The sequence below is a fragment of the Piliocolobus tephrosceles genome, chromosome 8 (genome assembly GCF_002776525.5).
Source record: "Piliocolobus tephrosceles isolate RC106 chromosome 8, ASM277652v3, whole genome shotgun sequence".
Classification (NCBI taxonomy): Eukaryota; Metazoa; Chordata; class Mammalia; order Primates; family Cercopithecidae; genus Piliocolobus; species Piliocolobus tephrosceles.
Window position 1 is genome coordinate 45,307,953 of NC_045441.1, and position 24,007 is coordinate 45,331,959.

The 24,007-nt window shown below is 36.7% G+C and overlaps 1 protein-coding gene and 1 pseudogene across 2 annotated transcripts; one reads left to right on the plus strand and one right to left on the minus strand.

Moving 5' to 3' along the window:
- Positions 1-4,179: 4,179 nt before the first annotated feature.
- Positions 4,180-5,971, plus strand: LOC116418889 (annotated as a pseudogene). The gene has a single exon (XR_004229090.1). The product of XR_004229090.1 is annotated as a 14-3-3 protein epsilon pseudogene (transcript).
- An 8,908-nt stretch (positions 5,972-14,879) lies between these two features.
- Positions 14,880-16,102, minus strand: LOC111529406 (putative vomeronasal receptor-like protein 4). Its single transcript, XM_031936023.1, is given in 2 exon segments — positions 14,880-15,779; positions 16,085-16,102. Coding segments are annotated over 2 exon segments (918 nt in total).
- Between the last annotated feature and the right edge of the window lie 7,905 nt (positions 16,103-24,007).

Below are 24,007 nucleotides of genomic sequence, written 5' to 3' on the forward strand. Positions count from 1 at the left end.
TTGCTTCCTTTTCCTTTGGCTCCTCAGATTTTTTCTGGGAGTTTTCAATTAGGTTCCAGTGTTCTTTCCTTGATATTCTATTTGAGGTATAATTACCAGTTCACAATATTTATTGTTCTTTCTAAGGAGAACTGACATCCAATGTCACAAGTTTACCATCTTGAGCCCTTTCCTTTTTAAAATATTTTATCTACATGTATGTTTTCACAACTACCATGCAATGTAACGTTTCTTTGATGTCAAGTTGTACAGATGTGCTATAATTTTTGTTACTGTTGATGCTGAATAACATGGTTTTGTTTCCTTTTTTGCACATTATTTAAAATATTAGATAGTAGATAAAATACCATCTCACACCAGTTATAAAGGTTATTATTAAAAAGTTAAAAGGTAACAGATGCTGCTGCCAGGTGCAGTGGCTCACACCTGTAATCCCAGCACTTCGGGAGGCCGAGGCAGGCTGACCATGAGGTCAGGAATTGGAGATCATCCTGGCCAACATGGTGAAACCCCATCTCTACTAAAAATACAAAAATTAGCTGGGCATGGTAGCACATGCCTGTAGTCCCAGCTACTTGGGAAGCTGAGGCAGGAGGATTGCTTGAACCTGGGAAATGGAGGTTGCAGTGAGCCGAGATTGTGCCACTGCACTCCAGCCTGGCAACAGAGCGAGACTCCATCTCAAAAACAAAAACAAACAAACAAAAAAGTAACATGCTGCAAAAGTTGTGGTGGAAATGGAATGCTTGTACATTGCTGATGGGAATATAAATTAGTCCAGACATTGTGGAAAGCACTGTGGTGATTTCTCAAAGAACTATAAACAGAAGCAGCATTTGACCCAACAATTTCATTATTGGGTACATAACCAAATAAATATTAATTATTTTATCATAAAGACACACATACACACATGTTCATTGCAACATTATTCGCAGTAGTAATATCATGGAATCAGCCTAAATGTGCATCAACAGAAGACCAGATAAAGAAAATGTGGTACATACACCATGGAATACTACATATCCATTAAGAAGAATAAGATCCAGTAATTTGCAATAATATGAGTTGCAGGTCATTATGATAAGTGAAATAAGCCAGGAAAGGAAATGCAAACATTACATGTTCTCAATTATTCGTGGAAGCTAATAATTAAAACAATTAAACTCATGGAGATAGAGGTAGAAGGATGGTTATTACAGGCTGGGGAGGGTGGTGAGTGGGGGGTTGGGAAGAAGTGGGGATAGTTTATGAATACAAAAAGTAAAACAAATGAAAAAGACCTAATATAACACAACAGGGTGACTATAGTCAATAATAATTTAATTGCACATTTTAATATATCTAAGAGTATAATTGGATTATTTGTAACACAGAGAATAAATGCTTGAGAGGATGGATACTTCATTCTCCATAATGTAATTATTATATATTGCATGTCTGTATCAACATATCTCATGTATTCCATAAATGTATACACAAATATATATTTAAAAATAGTTTTGGCCAGGCGTGGTGGCTCACACTTGTAATCCCAGCACTTTGGGAGGCCAAGGCAGGCAGATCACGAGGTCAGGAGTTCAACACCATCCTGGCTAACATAGTGAAACCCCGTCTCTACTAAAAGTACAAAAAATTAGCTGGGCTTGGTGGCATGTGCCTGTAGTCCCAGCTACTTGGGAGGCTGAAGCAGGAGAATCCCTTGAACCTGGGAGGTGGAGCTTGCAGTGAGCTGAGATTGCACCACAGCACTCCAGGCTGAGCAACAGAGCGAGATTTCGTCTCAAAAAAATAAAAGTTTATGAGGAATCATAGTAATATTTTCATTGTTTGTTGTTGTTGTTAGAGGTACAAAATTTCTACAAATTTAACAATACAGATTTTTATATTTACTTTAACATTTTACAAAAAAAATGGAGTTAATAATTGAAAATGAAAGACAAAAAAATGGCTGGAGCCTTGTGATGGGTGCTCAGGAATTTTTGTATAATTTTTATATCTTTGTTTACATTTTAAATTTCCATAATGAGTTTTACATAAAAAATTTAAGGTTATTTTTAATAAAAACCTTCAAATACTGAACATTAGCCATGTTATGTAATAAAAAATAGGCAAATATCTTCTCATAAATAATAGTAATAAATTTAGAGATTAGTATCAGATTTAGGTATCAAGATTGGTTTTGAAGAAGCAATGAATGTGCAGCTTTTGCATTAGCAGTCGGCTACTCTAACTGTAGAGATGGGTGCCATCAACCAACTTTATGTTAGATTGCTTCTCCAAATATTTTTAGTTAATAATTTTTAATTTTTCCTCATTCTATGATACATCATTACTTATTTGTAACAATCTGTGAGTTAGAGTACTCTTCTGTAAATCACTTCACTTTCCTAGTCTAGTAAAACCAGATGGTTCCTATCCATAAATACTCCTTAAAAACTGTTTTCTTTTTGCTTACATAACCTCTATAATGTTTTTGGTCGCACTTGTGTCCTCTTGTGGTATTTGAAGTATCTTCTTCTTCTTTCTTTAATATTTATTAAGTCAGCAGAAATAACTTTGGTGCTAAAAGTCTGTTAATTGAGTGGCCTAAAATCAGAAGTTATTTTAACACTTTTGGCATGTTTGTTTTTGATAGGCTTTAATGGGATACAATTTATATAATACAATGACATTTTCATTGTAAACATCAATGTTTTTTATTTTATTTTATTTTATTTTATTTTATTTTATTTTATTTTATTTTATTTTTTGAGATGGAGTCTTGCTCTGTTGCACAGTCTGGAGTGCAGTGGCGGGATCTTGCCTCATTGTAACTTCTACCTCCCGGTTCAAGCGATTCTCCTGCCTGAGCCTCCGAAACTACAGGCATGTGTCACCACACTCGGCTAATTTGTTTGTACTTTTAGTAGAGATGGGTGTTTCACCACGTTGGTCAGGCTGGTCTCAAAATCCTGGCCTCAAATGATCCGTCTGTCTGGGCCTCCCAAAGTGCTAGGATTACAGGCATGAGCCATCACGCCCAGCCTGTTTTTAATATTTTAACAGAGTTACATATAGATTATCACAACTAACTTTAAAATATGTTCATCATCCCAGAGTAAAATCTATCTTGTTTTCATTCACTCTCCACCACCACCCAGGCCTTAGACATCCATTAGTTTATTTTCTGTCTATCAGTGAGCTTTTTATGGACTCTTCTTATATGTGGAATTATAAATTATGTAGTCTTTTTGAAACCTAGTTTGTTTCACTTAGTTTAGTATTTTTGAGGTTTATTTCCAATGTAGCATGGATTATTGCTTAATTCCCTTTGATTGCTGAGGATTTTTTTTTTTTTTTTTTTTTTTGAGACGGAGTCTCGCTCTGTCGCCCAGGCTGGAGTGCAGTGGCCGGATCTCAGCTCACTGCAACCTCCACCTCCCAGGTTTACGCCATTCTCCCGCCTCGATTGCTGAAGATTTTATTGCATAAATATGACACGTATTTTTTCACTAGCTGATGGATATTTGGATGGTATTCCCCTTTGGCTCTTATAAACATTGCTGCTATGAACATTCACATACAAGTCTTTGTGTGACTTAGGTTTTCATTTCCTTTGCATACATGTGTGGAAAAAAACTTCTAGGCCATGTGGCAATTCTGTGTTTAAAATTTTGAAGAATTGCCAAATTGTTTTACAAAATGACTGCATTATTTTGCCTTTCCAGCTGCAATGCATAGAAATTCCATACTTTCCACATTTGCTGACACTTGTTATTGTCTCTTTGCTATAGCCAGTATAGTTTGTTCATTGTTATCTCATTGTGATTTGATTTTTATTTTCCTAATAGCAAAATATATTGAGCATATTTTTATGTTCATATTAACAATTTGTATATCTTCTCTGGTGAAATATATGTTCAAGTCTCTTGACCGTTTTTAATTGGTAATTTGTCCTTTTATTATTGACATATAAGAGTTTGTTTTGGTTTTGTTTGTATTCCAGATACTAGAGCCTAAGAAGATAGATAATTTGAAATATTGTCTCTCATTATGCAGCTTAGATTACATATTCTTCTTGGTGTATAAAAAAATGTTTTTCAATTTGATGAAGTTTATCAGTTTCTTCTTGATTATGCTTTTTTGTTGTGTTATTTAAGAAATCATTAGTTGCCAGGGAGCGGTTGCCATAGAGTTGAGTAGTTTTCCGCCTGCGCAGGGTGAAGTCCCTGATTGAGGCACCGCCATTTTTGCTGCCCAGCAGCGGAGCCACAGAGGCACTATCTGCTTACATCTGTCTCGCAGACCCTGTGAGAGCGGCTGCTGCTGTGGATGATCAAGAGGATCTGGTACCAGGTAAAGCTGGCTGAGCAGGCTGAGCAATACAACGTGCTCTGGAACTGAACCCACAGTATCTTCCAAGAAATGGTATAATCAATGAAGAAGGTAGCAGGGATGGATGTGGAACTGACAGTTGAAGAAATAAACCTCCTATCTGTTGCATATAAGAATGTGATTGGAGCTAGAAGAGCCTCCTGGAGAATAATCAGCAGCATTGAACAGAAAGAAGAAAACAAGGAAGGAGAAGACAAGCTAAAAATGATTTGGGAATATCGCCAAATGATTGAGACTGAGCTAAAGTTACTCTGCTGTGACGTTCTGGATGTACTGGACAAAAACCTCATTCCAGCAGCTAACACTGGCGAGTCCAAAGTTTTCTATTATAAAATGAAAGGGGACTACCACAGGTATCTGGCAGAATTTGCCACAGGAAATGACAGGAAGGAGGCTGTGGAGAACAGCCTAGCGGCTTATAAAGCTGCTAGTGATATTGCAATGGCAGAACTTCCACCAACGCTTCCTATTCACTTAGGTCTTGCTCTCAATTTTTCTGTATTCTACTACGAAATTCTTAATTCCCCTGACTATGCCTGCAGGTTGGCAAAAGCAGCTTTTGATGATACGATTGCAGAACTGGATATGCTGAGTGAAGAAAGCTATAAGGACACTATGGACTTCAGGCATGCAGGGTGATGATGAAGAACAGAATAAAGAAGCGCTGCAGGACGTGGAAGATGAAAATCAGTGAGACATAAAAACCAACAAGAGAAACCATCCCTGACCACCCCACTCTTCCCCATCCCGCCCCTTGGAAACTCCCCATTGTCACTAAGAACTGCCAAATCTGACTTTTACATTTGGCCTCAGAATTTAGGTTCCCTCCCTGCTTTTTTATTTGTTTTTGTTGTTTTTAACAGTTTTCAAAAGTTCTTAAAGGCAAGAGTGAATTTCTGTGGATTTTACTGGTCCCGGCTTTTGGGTTCTTTAAGACACTAACAGGACCGCTAGAGGCTTTTTCAGCTTTACTGTATTGTCCCCGTGCCAGATGTGGCAAGATTACCATTAGAAATGGAAATTACGTTTGAAAGCCATTAGGTAATGCTTCTAGGTGATGCAAGCGTCTAAGGGAGATGTTAATCACACTATAGAGGCATAAGTGGTATCATTTTTCAGTTTTTCTAATTGTTTAAAACGTATTTTATACCAACGTTTGAAAGTAATTCGGTATTAGCTTGAGATGGTTAAAGATTGTTTGGGAAGGGAGTTTTGAAATGGTTTTGCTGTAAAAAGTTTTTCAAACTCCACAGAAATGTTGCTGAAAAGCATGGTGCTAGTAACAGTTCAACAATCGTGGCTGCTCATTCTTGCCTACTTTTACTCTCCCACTGAAGCGGGTTAGCGTTGCAGGTGGTATGGAAAAGACTGCATGCATGTTCAATTATTTGTTTCTACTCCTTCTCCCTCCCCCTACCTGCTTCCCCTCACTCCTCCCCTCTGCTAGCTCAATCACTTCTGTTCAATATATGTAACTTGAAGCTAATGTTTACTACTGGATATCTGACTGGAGCCACAGATACAGAATCTGTATTGTTCTCACTGAAACACAGCATGGAATTAGCATTAAACTTAAATAAAACAAACCTAAATGTAAAAAATAGATAATCATTATCGAATACAAGATTATAAAAAATTACTTCTGTGTTTCTTGTAAGCAAGTTGTCATTTTAGCTCTTACATTTAGCTTTACAGCTCATATTAAGTATTTCAGTATGTGTTTGATTTGAGATGGGATCTGATTTCTTGTTTTAAATGTTTATAGCCAATTTTCTTAGAAAAATTCTTGGAAAAGATGTTTCTTCCACACTTAAATTTTTTGGAACTTTTGTGAATGTTAATTTGCCATAAATGAATGTATTTTTAAATGGATTTTTATTTATTTATTTATTTATTTTGAGGCGTTTGCTCTGTTGCCCAGACTGGAGTGCAATAGTGGGATCTCAGCTCACTGCCACTTCCACCTCCCAGGTTCAAGCGATTCTCCTACCTCAGCCTCCCAAGTAGCTGGGATTACAGGTATGCACCACCACACCTGGCTAATTTTTTGTATTTGTCAGTGAGATGGAATTTCACCATGTTGGCCAGGTTGGTCTCGAACTCCTGACCTTAGGTGATCCACCCACCTCAGCCTCCCAAAGTGCTAGGATTACAGACATGAACCACCGCACCCAGCTGGATCTTCAAATATATTCTATTAATTACATGAATCTATCCTAGATAATAAGAATTCATATCAAAAAGTGTAAATTGTTTTATTTTACTTGTTAAAAACTGTTTTGTGTATTTGGTATTCTGTGCACATTTATACTGTTTTTTAAATCTTTTTTTAGAGACAGGGTCTCACTCTGCCACTCAGGCTGGAGTGAGGTGGATCAATCAAAGCTCACTGTTACCTCAAACTCCAGTGCTCAAGCAATTCCACCACCTCAGCCTCCCAAGTAGGTGGGGCTACAGGCATGCGCTTCCATATCCAGCTAATTTTATTTTTTTATCCTTGTAGACACCGTACCTTCCTATGTTGCCCAGGCTGTTTTTCAACTCCAGGCCTCAAGCAGTCCTCCAATCTCAGCCTCCCGAAGCACTGGGTTTACAGGCATGAGCCAACAAGCCCAGCTTATCTATATTTGTTTTTGGGAAGAACTTGTCAATTTCCATTAGAAATAGTTAAAACTTTGAAGAGATTTTATTTAATCTGTAGATCAACCTGTGAGATATTCTAATCTTAAAAATGGTGATTTAAAACTTGATTATTTAATGTACGTTAATTTATTCAGTTCTATGATTTTTGTGAATTAAAAATAGAGTATAATATATTTGTACTTCTTTTTAAAAACTTTAACATTTCTGCTTATTGCTATTATAAATATAGTTTTTTCTTTATTTCATTTTCATTGTTGATTTATTTCATCTATAACTGCAATTTAATTTTGTTTTCTAATCTTTCATTTTGTGACATTAATTAACTTGTTTATAGTTCTAGGGATATTTTATTGAACATATGTATTTTTATATAGAAAATTATATCATCTGCAAAAAAAGATCTTTATTTGTTATTTTTCTTTTTTTTTTTTTTTTTTTTTGAGGCGGAGTCTCGCTCTGTCGCCCGGACTGGAGTGCAGTGGCCGGATTTCAGCTCACTGCAAGCTCTGCCTCCCGGGTTTATGCCATTCTCCTGCCTCAGCCTCCGGAGTAGCTGGGACTACAGGCGCCCGCCACCTCGCCCGGCTAGTTTTTGTATTTTTAGTAGAGACGGGGTTTCACCGTGTTAGCCAGGATGGTCTCGATCTCCTGACCTCGTGATCCGCCCGTCTCGGCCTCCCAAAGTGCTGGGATTACAGGCTTGAGCCACCGCGCCCGGCTATTTGTTATTTTTCAATCTGGAGAACTTTTTTTATTTTTATTGTATACTTTATTTTATTGTATAATAGCTCTAGTGTTGTGTGTTAGAAAGTATAAATTTCTTTTCAATTTTTGAAAGTTTTTTTAAACAATTGATATTATTTATTAAATATTCATTGAATTTGACACATAAGATATCAGGCCCTAAACTTTTCTTTGTGGAAGTATTTTTAATTAATACTTTACTTGTTACATGATTATTTATATATACATATATATTCATACAGACTTTTTTATTTTTAATTGTTACAGACACATAATAGTGGTACATCTTTATGTAGTACATGTGATAGTTTGATACAAGCATATAATATATTATAATCAAATCAGAGGAATTAGAATATGCATCACCTAAAACATATTTCACTTATTTTTGTTACAAACATTCTCTGGGAAGTATATCTTATTTCTTAATTTTACTTTCATAATTTGTGACTACCAATTTATTTATTGCTATTTTGTGGTATTCTATGTGTAATAAATGTTTAGGTAACACAAAAATAGAAATAATAATATAGAGTAAGTCTTTTGTCCAGTAAATAACCCAAAGTTTTCTTTGTTGTAAGATGAAGAATATAATTATATTTTTATCCTTAATGCTTATACTTATTATTTGAGGCAATAAAAATCTCAATCTAATCCAAGTTAGTAAAACTGACATATAACTTTGGCTTTTATCAAGAGGGTAGATTGAATTGACCCCATAAACTTTATGAAAATTTTTTAAAGACAAGAAATTAATTTTAATAATAGTAAATGCACAATATTATATTTGAATGATAATATGGAAAAAATAACTTGATAGGTTACTACTTAGCATATATAGATGAATATGTAAAGAAACTGTGATAAATATATGTATATGTAATTTATCTTTAATAAAGATGAAAATTCTGCCATTTTCACCAACATTGAAGAACCATGAAGACATTATGCTAAGTGAAATAAGCCAGATACAAAAAAAACAAGTACTGCATGATTTTGTATTTATGTGAAATCTTTAAAAACTCAGAGTCATAGGAAGAGAATAATAATAATTATTGCAGGCTAGGATGTGGGAGGAAATGACAACGTATCAGTCAAAATATACATACTTTCAGCTATAAAATAAATGCTGAGAAGGTAACATATAGACTGGTGACAATAGTTAATAATACTGTATACTTCAAATTTTTTCAAAATCAAATCTCAAGTAATCTCACCATACCCACTCACACACAGGCACATAAAGTATGTAAAGTGATAAATACGTTAACTAGCTTAACCGAGGTAATTAAAAAATGTATACATGTCTCAAAACATCATATTCTAAGTCCTAAATATATACACTTTTAGTTTATTTTATGTATCAATAAATGTAAAAAAAAGGTAAAGGTAATTAACAAGTATTATCTGGCCACATATAAACTCCATTTAGAACCATTTTCAACATCTTCTGGATTAAATAAAAAATCTAAATCCACATTATGTTTTTGATATCAGGAAAGTGCTAACGAGAGATAATGGTAATTGTAGAAAAAATCTGAATTAAGGTAAATGCTTTAACCCATATTAGCTTTATATTATATAAAACAGTAATTCTGGCTATATATTCATTGGAGTGTTTCTGAAATTTGTGCATAATACATATGTAATACATACATAGTAGTAAAAAGTAATCACACTTCACAAATTATTACAATGTGATGTATTGGGAAGGAGGTCTTCTACATGAAAAAACTTGAGATTTTGCACGAGATGATATTTTATGTCATAGACAATCTATGAGACATGTTTTAGTAATGTATGCAACTGCTGCTATTTATGCTTTTCAGGAAAATAATATATATTTTAAAAATTTAATACAGATAATTAAAATTGTCAAGAAGTTAAAACAATCCATATTATGCTAAATGTAGTTGAAGAAAAATATGAGAAATTCCCAGGACCAGGAGTAAATGAAGGGAATAATCCAGAGGAGTAGTCAACTTAAGAAGCACATGCTCTATTCAGATAGGACTAATCACAAGAATGTCAGATTCATGTGCATTCAACTTCCAACAAGGCAAATGGAATCAGCAAAGAAACACACAGACTAGAGACATTCCAAGTATGATGTCTTCCATATGTGAAAACTAAGTTATATATCATGTTGCACACAATTAGATAAAGCACCAAGATGAAGGGTCGAAAGAAATTGTATGGTACGTAAACATCAGATATTTGGTTTATGTTTAAATATTTTTCAATATAATGGAAAAACAGAAAACCAAAGTAATGGGCAATGAAAAAAAACCTATAAGCTTCTCAAGTCATATCTGAAAAAAAAGCAAATTGAAAATAAGCTATTACAAATGTGGTGAAGCAGTGTAATGTACAACATATGGGTTACATATTAAAATACACTGAGCTGACAAGAGGCCAATAAAATAGAATACTAAGCAAAATTGATGTAGTTACATATTTTACAGGAGGCAAATTAATAGAGAATGAAATATATTTATACATATATGAAGATTGGATTGAGAAGAAATGAACATCTAATTGCTTTACTAGACTATATGAAAAATGAAATATTTAAAGATTGGTGATTAAACAGTTTCTAAAACTGAAAACCTTTAAATCCTTTAAAAGTTTAGAAGTGTAATATATCAAAAAGAGATTAAAGCATTCTTAAGTAAAGTGATAGTTTGGCTATTAGGACTAGTGCTGCAATAAACATGGTAGTAATGTTGCCTCCTTGCCATACTGATTTTATTTCCTTTTGATATATACCCAGTATTGAAATTGCTGAATCATAGGGTAGTTCTATTTTTAAATTTTTGGAAGAATCTACATACTGTTTTTTCTAAAACATAGTAATCTGTCATTCACAGGAACATGGATGTACCTGGAGGACATTATGTTAAGTAAAATATGCCAAGCATAGAAAGACAAACACCATATGATACCATTTTTATGTAAAATTTAAAGTTGATCTCATGGAAGTAGAGTAAAATGGTGGTTACCAGAGGCTGGAAAGGATGTGGGGAAGAAGAGATGAGAACAGGTTTGCCAATGAATGCAACATTATCATTTAAAAGAAAGAATAGGCAGGGCGTGGTGACTCACACCTGTAATCCTAGCACTTTGGGAGGGAGACAGAGGCAGGTGGATCACCTGAGGCCAGGAGTTCGAGACTAGCCTGGCCAACATGGTGAAACTTTGTCTCTACAAAAAATGCAAAAATTACCCAGTCATGGTGGCGAGTGCCTGTAATCCTGGCTACATGGGAGGCTGAGACACAAGAATTGCTTGAACCCTGAAGGCGGAGGTTGTAGTGAGCAGAGATTGTGCAACTGCACTCCAACCTGGGTAACAGAGCAAGACTCTGTCTCAAAAAAAAAAAAAAAAGGCCGGGCGCGGTGGCTCAAGCCTGTAATCCCAGCACTGTGGGAGGCCGAGACGGGCGGATCACGAGGTCAGGAGATCGAGACCATCCTGGCTAACACAGTGAAACCCCGTCTCTACTAAAAAAAAAAAAAAAAAAACTAGCTGGGCGAGGTGGCGGGCGCCTGTAGTCCCAGCTACTCGGGAGGCTGAGGCAGGAGAATGGTAAACCCGGGAGGCGGAGCTTGCAGTGAGCTGAGATCGGGCCACTGCACTCCAGCCTGGGCGACAGAGCGAGACTCCGTCTCAAAAAAAAAAAAAAAAAAAAAAAAAATTCAAAAAATTTAAAAATAACAAAAAGAATAATTTTTGTGTTACATTACACAAAGTAGGGTGACTATAACTAATAATAATATGTTATTATATAGGTTAAGTTAGCTAGAAGAGAGAATTTTGCATGTTATCAGCACAGAGGAATAACAAATGTTAAAAACAATGGCTATGTTAATTATTCTGGTTTTATTATACAATGAATAAATGCACTGAAATATCACACTGTATCCCATAAATGTATACAATTATATGTCAATTTTAAATAAAATAAATTTTAATTTAAAAAAAGATCAAACTTCATAACACCAACACAAAGAAGAAGCTCATAAAAGCAGTGAGAGCAAAGTGTCTCACCTTTGTATAAGCCAGAAAACAGAAAAAAAAGTTGATAAAATGTTAAAATAAAAGCTTCTACATGGCATAGAAAATAATCAACAGAGTGAAAAGACAAACTACAGGCCAGGCGTGGTGGCTCACGCCTGTAATCCCAGCACTTTGGGAGGCTGAGGTGGTGGACCACTTGAGGTCAGGAGTTTGCAACCAGCCTGGCCAACGTGGTGAAGCCCCTCTCTACTAACAATACAAAAAATTAGCTGGTCATGATGGCAGGTGCCTGTAGTCCCAGCTGCTGGGGAGCCTGAGGCAGGAGAATCACTTGAGCCCAGGAGACAGAGGTTGCAGTGAGCTGAGATCGCGCCACTGCACTCCAGCCTGGGCAACAAGAGGGAGACTCTGTCTAAAAAAAAAAGACAAACTACAGAATGGAAGAAAACGTGCAAACTGTGCATCTGACAAGGGGTTAACATCCAAAATATATAAGGGACTCATATAACGCAACAGCAGAAATAATAATAATAATCACCCAATTTTAAAATGAGCGAAAACCTGAATAGATATTTCTCAAAACAAGATATATATATAGTTGACAGGTATATGAAAACATGCTCAAAATCATTAGTCATCGGGGAAATGTAAAAGTAATATGATTGTTACCTTTTTTAAATTAGCATGGTCATTATCAAGAAGACAAAAGATAACAAGTGTTGGCAATATGTGGAGAGAAGGAAACCCTTATGCACTATTGAGACTAAAATGGTTATAAAATATAAAATAGTTACTAAATGCTGAAGTGATTAGAGGAGAGAGGAGGGTAAAAAATGTTGGCCAAAAGGAATATAATTACAATTATATCAGAGAAATAAATTTAACACTTTTTTAAACAGCAAGGTGACTATAGTTACTTATGAGATTGTACAGTCTTGAAAAGTGCAAAGATGGTGGATGTTAAGTGTTCTCACCACAAAATAATAACTTAGATAATGCATTTGTTAATTAGCTAAATTTAATTATTTTACAATCTATATGTACTTTGAAACCTTTTGTTGTGCACAATAAACTTTTACAATGTTATCTTCAATTAAAAATAAAATTTAAAAGCATGCTTAGAAAAATTATTCAGCTGGGTGCGGTGGCTCACACCTGTAATCCCAGCACTTTGGGAGGCCAAGGAGAGCGAATCACCTGAGGTCAAGAGCTCGAGACCAGCCTGACCAACATGGAGAAACTTCACCTCTAATAAAATACAAAATTAGCCCTGTGTGGTGGCACATGCCTGTAATCCCAGCTACTGGGGAGGCTGAGGCAGGAGAATCCCTTGAACCTGGGAGCGGAGGTTGCAGTGAGCCAAAATCTCACCTTTGCACTCCAGCCTGACAACAAGAGCACAATTCCATCTCAAAATATGTATATATTTTGTCAAAAGTAATAACCCTGAGTGATATGCTTGCTAATACAAGTCACTCAAGCATACACTCAGAAAAATGATGTTTTCCTTGCCAGGCACAGTGGCTCACACCTGTAATCCCAGCACTTTGGGAGGCCAAGGTGGGCAGATCATTTGAGGTCAGAAGTTCGAGACCAGCCTGGCCAACATGATGAAACCCTGTCTACTAAAAACACAAAACTTAGCCAGGCATGGTGGCAGGCACCTGTAATATCAGCTCCTCAGGAGGCTGAGGCAGGAGAATCACTTGAACCTGGGAGGCGGAGGCTACAGTGAGCCGAGATCATGCCACTGCACTCCAGCTTGGGAGACAAGAGCGAAACTCCATCTTAAAAAAAAAAAAAAAGAAAGAAAATGTTTTCCTGTATAAAGGTAAAATTAAAATTAAGTAGTGAGAGACATGCTTTGGACTATTAAATCATGGGGGACCCTGAACCGAGAACAACAGATAGTTCTTAGCACCAGGAAATTAAAAAAAAAAAAATTGAGATAAGCCGGGTGCAGTGGCTCACACCTGTAATTTCAGCACTTTGAGAGGCTGAAGTAGGCTGATCACGAGGTCAGTAGTTCAAGACCAGCCTGGCAAACATGGCTAAACCCTGTCTTTAATTAAAAAAAAAAAAAAATTAGCTGATCATGGTGACACATGACTGTAATCCCAGCTACTCTAGAAGTCAAAACAGGAGAATTGCTTGAACACAGGAGGCAGAGGCTGCAATGAGCCGAGATCGCACCATTGTATTCCAGCCTGGGCAACAGAGTGAGACTTCATCTCAAAAAAAAAAAAAAAAAAATAGATATTACAAAAGTGAAATTCCACATGTTTTATTTAAATCAGATAGTGAAGGGGTGGCCTGCCCCTCCACACCTGTGGGTGCTTCTTGTTAGGTGGGACGAGAGACTTGAGAAAAGGAAATAATACACAGATACAAAGTATAGAGAAAGAAAAGCGGGACCCAGGGGGCCGGCGCTCAGCTTACAGAGGACCCACGCCAGCACCGGCCTCTGAGTTCCCTTAGTATTTATTGAGAATTATCTTTACCATTAAAAGGATTAGGGAGCGGCTGGACAATAGGATTATTGTAGGGAGGAAATCGGCAGCAAGACATATGAAAAAATCCTTGTAACATGAATAAGTTTAAAGGAAAATGCTGTGCCTTGAGATGTATATGCGACATCTCCATAAACCTTTAGCAGTATTGCTCCAGCAAGTCCCACCTTATTCCAGCAAGTCCCACCTTATTCCTAAAGGCGTTTTCTCCTTACTCAGTAAACAAGGCACACAATGGGTATTACCCGGAGATGTTCCATTGCCCAGGGAGGGGCAGGATTTTTAACCATCAAGCTTCTTTCAGGTACTTGTTTAACAAAGACACATCCTGCACAGCCCAATATCCTTTTAACCTTAAATCATCTTCGCACATGTCTCTTGCAAGGACAAAGTTGGGGGTAGGGTCACAGATTAATAGCATTTCAAATACAGAACTAAATGGAGTCTCTTATGTCTACTTCCTTCTATATAGACACGGTAACAAGCTGATCTCTTTCTTTTCCCTACAAGATAGCAAATTCCCCACAAGATAGCAAATTTTTAAATAATTGATGACAGCAAAATAATTTTTAGGAAATTTTATCACTAACTTGTTAAAAAGGGATGGCACTTCCAGTGAACCTTTGGCAGAATACTGATGATTCTTTTATCAGATCTGATGAGCACCATAGGACTGACAGTGGCATAGGCATTGACGATAAACTTCTGGACACTGTAGATGACAGGGCTGAATACCCGTAACAGCACTGCGGAGGATGAGACAATTCAGTCCAGTGAGTACATAGCCACAAAGAAACTCACCAGCAGCAAGATGGTCTTGGTGGCCCTTTTCTCTGGGGAGGTTCTTAATAAAAAGCCAATGCTGTGAAGGTGCTGGGAGTGCCTCTGATGCCTGGACAAGAGAATCACCATGTATGCACTTGAGAGCAGCATGATTCCTTCAAGGAAGACATCTCTGGATAAAGACAGAGTAACAAACAGCTTTCTGATAATGACAGTCATTGGGAAAAGTGAGCAGTATTTACTGACATTCAGAATTAGCTGAGTCACATTGGAAAAACCTACAATGTAGATTATCATGTCACTGTTGAAAGACAAATCGAGGGACCAAAAAAATAATAAACCCAGGATATTGTATTTTGTGATTTTATGTTTAAATCTCACCAACCAGGAGGTGTTGGGGCTGATGGTGATGGTCTGAAGCATGCTCAGGAAAGAGGTGTTGCAGATAGAGAGGCCCCTCATTACCTTGTATATGTAGAACACAGCCTTACATCTGAAGTTATTCTGAAAATTCTATGACTCAAACATATCTGGAGACAATAACTTTGCTGCAATGACTAGCATCACTATCTGGACAAAGGCCAAGTGGCAGATGATCAGGTCATGGTTTTTAGGCTTGCTATACTCAAAGAATGTAAAAATGTGCCAGAGAAGAAGAAATATGTTGGCTGAAATTCCAATGCCAGCTTGAAAATAGAAGACCTTGGCCGGGCGCGGTGGCTCACGCCTGTAATCCCAGCACTTGGGAGGCTGAGGCAGTTGGATCATGAGGTCAGGATATCCAGGCCATCCTAGCTAACACAGTGAAACCCCCTCTCTACTAAAAATACAAAAAGCTGGGTGTGGTGGTGGGCACCTGTAGTCCCAGCTACTTGGGAGGCTGAGGCAGGAGAATGGTGTGAACCCAGAAGGCAGAGCTTGCAGTGAGCCGAGATCACGCCACTGCACTCCAGCCTGGGCGACAGAGTGAGACTCCGTCTAAAGAAAAAAAAAAAGAAAGAAAAGGCCTTTTTCAAAGATAACATACAAAATGTGTGTTCATCCTAATGACGTAGAAGAAACATATTTTGAAGACCTGAAAAAAATAGATTTGTGTCATCAATGTTCTTTCGTCAGTGTTCAAAATTATTACCATTATCATTATTTTTATTTTACTCTCATTTTCTTGATTAACCCCATCTTACATAAATTCTTGATAATGTATCTCCTGTACTATTTTCTAAACCAAATAAATATATACATATATATTTATTATGAATATAATAAATACATTTTCAATTATGCCTGTCTAAGGGGCACACTACCTGTATTCCTCATGTACCTTGGCCTTCATCTCACTAATCATATCCTTGTTTTATGTTCTCTCATTTTATATTTACCACTTCTGTCAGGCATATAAAATGAATAGTATTTGTACACTTGAATTGAATGCATGTTAATGTGAAAAGACTCACTAAAACAATTAAAAATACATTAGGTTGAGTCTTTCTCATGATCTATCATTTTGATACAATTTATTCATCATCACTCTTCCATAGTTTTTGACCCCTGTGATTTTACTGGACTCACCATGATAATTCATGATATTTTATCAGCATGTTAGCAATTTTTATCCTATCTGCACCCTTATATTCTCTTTGTCATGAATTGTAATGTGTAATGTGATATCTTGAAATTCAGATGTCAATATGCTTATAGGGACTGGGGGACATTATTGTGCTTAATGAAACCCTAGTTTACTGTGTATAATATAGAAATAGTTCTGGCTGTCTCTGTTTAGTTCACATCCCAGAGATTTATTATGTGATCTCTCTTTATCTCGGACACATTTTTAAATATTTTCCTCTCAGTTACCAAGAAGATAAACACTACTCTTTTTTTTTTTTTTTTTTGAGACAGTGTCTTACTCTGTCACCCAGGCTGGAGTGCAGTGGCATAATCTCTGCTCAGTGCAACCTCCGCCTCCTGAGTTCAAGCGATTCTCTTGCCTTAGCCTACCAAGTGGCACCCACCATGTGGTGCCCACCACCATACCAGCTAATTTTTGTATTTGTAGTAGAGACAATTTCACCATGTTGGCCAGGCTGGTCTCAAATTTCTGACCTCCCAAAGTGCTGGGATTACAGGCATGGGCCACCGAGCCTGGCCACTACTTTTTTTTTTTTTTTTTTTTTTTTTGAGACGGAGTCTCGCTCTGTCACCCAGGCTGAAGTGCTGTGGCGGGATCTCAGCTCACTGCAAGCTCCGCCTCCCGGGTTCACGCCATTCTCCTGCCTCAGCCTCCCGGGTAGGTGGGACTACAGGCGCCGCCACCTCGCCCAGCTAGTTTTTTGTAGTTTTTAGTAGAGATGGGGTTTCACCATGTTAGCCAGGATGGTCTCGATCTCCTGACCTCGTGATCCGCCCGTCTCGGCCTCCCAAAGTGCTGGGATTACAGGCTTGAGCCACCACGCCCGGCCCCTGGCCACTACTTTTAATTACTTTGTTTCAACCAAGAAGTTGCATCAAAATAGTCACATCTTCCTGAGACTTCACTTAATACAGAGATATTCTACCATGCCTAGAAAAATATTTAGTCTTCAATAAGAAAGATAATTCCTCTCAAGTTTTCTTGTGATAACGTCAATACTATAACACCTTGTAAAATTTTGCAGAACAATTTTGCAGTTAGCATTTCATATTATTTGGCCAAGATTCAGACATCATTTATCATTTTAATTTAATCCAAGGCTAAGAACAATTTAGCTTCATGACATTAAAAAAGTGAAACACCATTAAATTCACTCATTTTTTAAATAAAAGTGTGTCTGATTCAAGGTCACTTATCATTATACAATTCCATAAATAAAAATATATGAGATGATGCAAAAATGTTGACATTGAGTATCCTTGGATAATCAAAAATTAGTGACTGAGAAAATGTTGCTCTAAAATCACCAGATATGTTTGATTTTATAAAGGAAACATCTAGTTGAGTAAATGGTTATTACTCTTTCTATGAAAATTTAGTAAGTAAATGTTATGGGAAGTCAGGGACCACGAATGAAGGGAACAATTGAAGCCATGGCAGAAGAACATAAATTGTGAAGATTTCATGGACATTTATTAGTTCCCCAAATTAATACTTTTATAATTTCTTATACCTGTCTTTACTATAGTCTCTGAACATAAACTGTGAAGATTTCATGGACATTTATCACTTCCCCAATCAATACTCTGATAATTTCCTATGCCTGTCTTTAATCTCTTAATCCCATCATCTTCATAATCTAAGGATGTATGTTGCCTCAGGACCCTGTGATGATTGCGTTGTCTGCACAAATTGTTTGTAAAGCATATGTGTTTGAACAATATGAAATCTGGGCGCCTTGAAAAGAACAGGATAACAGCAATTTTCAGGGAACAAGGAAGGTAACCATAAGGTCTGATGGCCTGAGAGGCCGGGCAGAACAGAGTCATATTTCTCTTCTTACAGAAAGTGAATAGGAGAAATATCACTGAATTCTTTTCTTAGCAAGGAATAGCCCTGGGAAAAGAATGCGTTCCCAGGGGGAGGTCTTTAAAATGGCCACACCGGGAGTGTCTGTCTTATGTGATTGAAGATAAGGTATGAAATACACCCTGGTCTCCTGTAGTGCCCCCAGGCTTGCTAGGATTGGGAAATTCCAGCCTGGAGAATTCTAGTCAGACCAGTTTTCTGCTTTCAAACCCTGTTCCCTGTTAAGATGTTTTTCAATGACAATGCATGCCCAGCGGGACTTGGAACCTCAACAGTAATTCTAATTTCACCCTGGCTTTGTGATCTTGCTCTGCCCTTCTGCCCTTGTGATATTTTATTGCCTTTGAAGCATGTGATCTCTGCGACCCACTCCCTATTCATACACCCCTCCCCTTTTGAAATCCGTAATAAAAACTTGCTGGTTTTGCGGTTTGGGGGGCATTACAGAAGCTGCCCACATGTGATGTCATCCCCGGAGACCCAGCTGTAAATGTTCCCTCTTTTGTACTCTTTCTCTTTATTTCTCAGACCGGCCGACACTTAGGGAAATTAGAAAAGAACCAATGTTGAAATATTGGTGGGTGGTTCCCCCAATAAGTACACACATTTATCTTAGAAACAAACAGTGAAAGGTTTCCACCATACATCTACACCATCAGCACAGTTGAGTTCTGCTGTCAAGTTGAAATCAGAAAAAAACTCAAAGTAATTTTAAATTAAAGACTAAATGGTATCCAAATTTTAAGGATCACACTTCAGTACTAGAAAAATATATTTGAACATGAGATAATAATATATGTACAGATGAGTTATTAAATATATATCTATATAGTTTTATTAATGTAACCCATATATTATGAACCACATACCAAAAGAAGATATAGGACAAATAATTAGATTAAATAACATAGATAAGAATTTTAATATTTTATTTTTTCACCCTAGAAAACATCCAGTTTATGCTAATTCATTCTCCTTACTCTGTAAATAACCGAAACACACTGAAATGGAATAATCTTCTGCATGATCAGATGGTGTGTTTTTCCACTGAGGCTCTTGAGAGCATTGATGCCGATCTCAGACGAGATCAGCAATCTTGGTCATCACAATCATGGTTGTCATAAATTAGAGCATACAAATAGAGTATGATTGAATTGATTGTATCTTCAAAAATTTTTATCACCTGCCAGAGCTAAATAATTGATAACTGCCTTTAACATATTGCAGAAGTCATTTTTAATCCAAATATTAAACTTAACTGTATTCTATGTTTTTATTTGATAAGTCTGACAACTACACCATAGAAGAATTATGGAATTTGCATTAATATGATGTCAAACTGGGTGAAACAAAGTAGGAAAAAAAAAAATCCATAGATGCTACTTTTAGGTTGTTTAGAGTGCAAACAAAAATTTGGTTTTATGTGACCCATTAAAAATTTCAAAATCGGGCCGGGCGCAGTGGCTCACGCCTGTAATCTCAGCACTTTGGAGGGCCGAGGTGGGTGGATCACAAGGTCAGGAGATCGAGATCATCCTGGCTAACACGGTGAAACCCCATCTCTACTAAAAATACAAAAAAAATTAGCCGGGCATGGTGGTGGGCACTTGTAGTCCCAGCTACTCGGGAGGCTGAGGCAGGAGAATGGAGTGAACCCAGGATGCGGAGCTTGCAGTGAGCCAAGATCGCGACAACCTGGGCAACAGAGAGAGACTCTGTCTAAAAAAAAAAAAAAAAAAAAAAATTCAAAATCTGAATGCACAGCTTAGCTCTCACCATTAGATAACCTAAGGCTGCTGAGGCTGACAGTGAAGCTCCTGAGTACTCTCAGTAAACACATAATGCAGGTCAAGTTTACTCTCATTATACTGCCTTTCACACGTGTAATGTAGTGATTAACTCTACAAAATGTGATAAATGACAAAAGGAGATATTTGTTTACAGTTTCATGGTAACCAGAACCAAATCCTGTATGTGCTACCATACCATAATAAAGCAAAATAATTTTATGGTCGTTCTCTGAAGCTAATTAATGTAAAATATCAAACAGTAATCATGCTTTGAGATGATTCTAAACATTATAATATACTTAAGTGTTTTCAACTTTAAAAGAACAAAGAAATATGACTAAATTCTTATGAATTAGTTCAGATTTCTTGTGTTTCAAAAAATAAAATTTTAGCTAGGTATATACAGTAAGTTAAACTGAGAAAAAGCTAGTATAATAACAAATAAAATACAATTACAATTTAAATGCAGTATTACAAAATTAACAAAGTATTTATAAGATCAATACATTATGGTCCCGGTATTCATAAAGCTGCTTTTTTTCATTTGGAATCATATTAGATACTTAGATATGATTCACTGAGACATGACTGAAATTATGAAAAGAATGATCCTAACTCTTCATTGGGAAAATTCTGCCTCATCCCACCACTCACCGGAGTCTTGAGCTCTCACTGTTAATAATGCTGACAAACAGTCACCCAGCTGAGTCTTCAGAGTGAGTTCATGTTTGAGGGATGAGGCTCACAATATGTGGTTATAAGGAAGCAAGGCCGTCAGCCCATCCCTCCAGGCCTGTAATTTTCACGTCAACTATAAAGATAGTACCAGCTCTGGTTTTGTGATTTTAAGAAAGGCAACCACCAAGGGAAAATGAAACTTTTTGATTCCTAGAAAATACATTAGAAACAGCTGTGCTCCAGCTTTTCCATGTGTAAGCTTATTTCCCCAGGTATGTTCAGCCCAGTGGGTTGTATGGTGTCTGTTCTTATAAACGAAAGAGTAATCTCCCAATTACCCTACCTTCAAAATTACTAAAACACATTGTCAAATTTCCCACTGCATTATTACTGGTTCAAGTAATTCATGGTTGCCCTCACTGATGTTCCCCAGCAATCTCTGATTTTCATGATAAGAAGTAGACCAAAAGCACCTTTGTGAGAATCAGAAAAATGCCACCTCTGTGAGACCTATATGGGCAAAGTGCTCCATTTTCCTGAGGACACAGTTCTGAGTCAGGGCACTAGACATGGGAGCAAAATGTAGGCTGCTTTATACCTCTCACTAATTTGTCTAGGTACATTTATAGAGTATAGAAGTGCACATCTATTTCAAGCAGTGAGTGAGTGGATACAAACTCACTCTCCATGTCAAGAAATTTTATTTTTTTAGTTATGGAGTATCAAAGGGTTGTTCTACCACCCTGACCCTCAGGCTTCTTTGTGGCTTCCACTCACAGGAGTGCTTTACACACTCAGTAGTAAGGCACACATTTTATAGCAAAGGCCATATTTTTGCTTCTGTGACACCCATCAAACACCGTCATATTAAAACTAAAGTTAACATTAATCATAATTATCACTGCCTATTTGCTTTCTTAGTCTAGTATTGTATGTGAAATTGTTGTATGTTAAAATAGTGAGTTCTATTTCTACAAACCTGTGGATCTTAGCACAGTGCAGGCACTCAGCCTCTTTAGTTTCAGCGTGGCTGTGCTCTCATGCATCCATCTTTAATTCTCTAAAAAGAAGGCCCTCCATTTGGCCTAAGTCAGGACCAAACAACTCAGACTTCTATTGTCCACAAGTTTAATTCTTCCTGCACTCTGCATCCCAGTCTAACGTATCATCAGCTGCCATCAATATAATTTTATTTTCAATTCAATTTAAAAACAATCTCATATCCATTTTTTTAGACCATAATTTAGTTGCCTTTTGGAAGTCTTTCAATTCCATTTAAATCTTTTTGTCTACTCATCGAAGAAAAACTGTCAAGAAATAATCTTCTGAATGCAAAAGCTATCAATGAAAAATAAAGGCAATATAAGGCCTTTCCAGGTAAACAAAAACTGAGTTGATTTCAGCTAGGTAAAAATATAAAAATTAGGTGGGTGTGGTGGTGAGCACCTCTAGTCCCAGCTACTTGGGAGGCTGAGGCAGGAGAATCACTTCAACCTGGGAGGTGGAGGTTGCAGTGAGCTGAGATTGTGCCACTGCACTCCAGCCTGGGCGACAAAGGGAGACTCTGAGAAAAAAAGAAAGAGAGAGAGAGAGAATCAAATAACCAAAGAGAACAATTTGAATCTACATGAAATGACAAAAGCACCAGTAAAGATAATCATGTCATTATAAAACACATCATGCATACATTTTTTTCTTATATTATTTTTAAAAATGAATGCCTAACAATATAAATAAAATTGTATTGTTGGACCAATTACAAATATGTGTAATATACTTACCAATAACTAAACAAAACGAGTGATAACATGTTTTGCAATAAAAATTAGCTGAATATTCTGGAACAAATGAGAAAATTCAGAAATGAGAAATAAAAAGGTTAATAGCAAATGATTTTTAGATGTATCTTTGCTCTTTTTTCTTTTCTCATCTCATTTTTAAAAATAAAATTATATAAAATAATAAGTGTAAGATAAGTTTATAGCATGTGTCGATATAAGTGTAAAATTTATATCACAAAATGAGAAGCAGAAATAGAAATACATAGTACTGATGTTTGTATAACTCATCAGTATTAAGTTATTATAAATATAAAACAGATTCTGATGAATGAAGATGTATATCAGAAGCCCTAAAAGAGCAAGAGATAGCCACAAATATATATTAAAAATTATTTTTTAAATTGCGATGTTATATAAAAATGCTTTCTTAATGTAAAATAAGGCAAAATAGTAGAAAAAGAAATAAAATACAAATATGATATGTAGAAAACAAAAATAATACAGAAAAAATAAATCCAACTACATAAATAATACTAAATATAAAAAGATTAATTAATTAAATATGAAAAACTAAGATTGTTAGACAGAATGTAAAAATAAGAATCCCTGCTCCTTGGGAGGCTGAGGCAGGAGAATTGCTTGAATCCAGGAGGCAGAGGTTGCAGTGAGCCAAGAACATCCTACTGCACTCCAGCCTGGGCAAGAGAGCAAGACTCCGTCTAAAAAAAAAAAAAAAAATTGACAAAAATAAAGCAAGAAAGAGATAATCCAAAAATAACAGAGATTTAAATACTTCACTCTCAATAATGAATTAAAAAACAGTCAGCAGGTTAAAGAGTAAACAGACTTGAAGGAAGCAAAACCACTGAGATCTAGCAGAGACATATAGTTCCTTCCACATAGCAGGAATAGACTATACATTTTTAGTAAGTGTACATGGAATGTTTTTTCCTCGCTCTGTCGCCCAGCTGGAGTGCAGTGGCCGGATCTCGGCTCACTGCAAGCTCCACCTCCCGGGTTTACGCCATTCTCCTGCCTCAGCCTCCCGAGTAACTGGGACTACAGGCACCCGCCACCGCCTCCCGGCTAGTTTTTTGTATTTTTTAGTAGAGACGGGGTTTCACTGTGTTAGCCAGGATGGTCTCGATCTCCTGACCTCGTGATCCGCCCATCTCGGCCTCC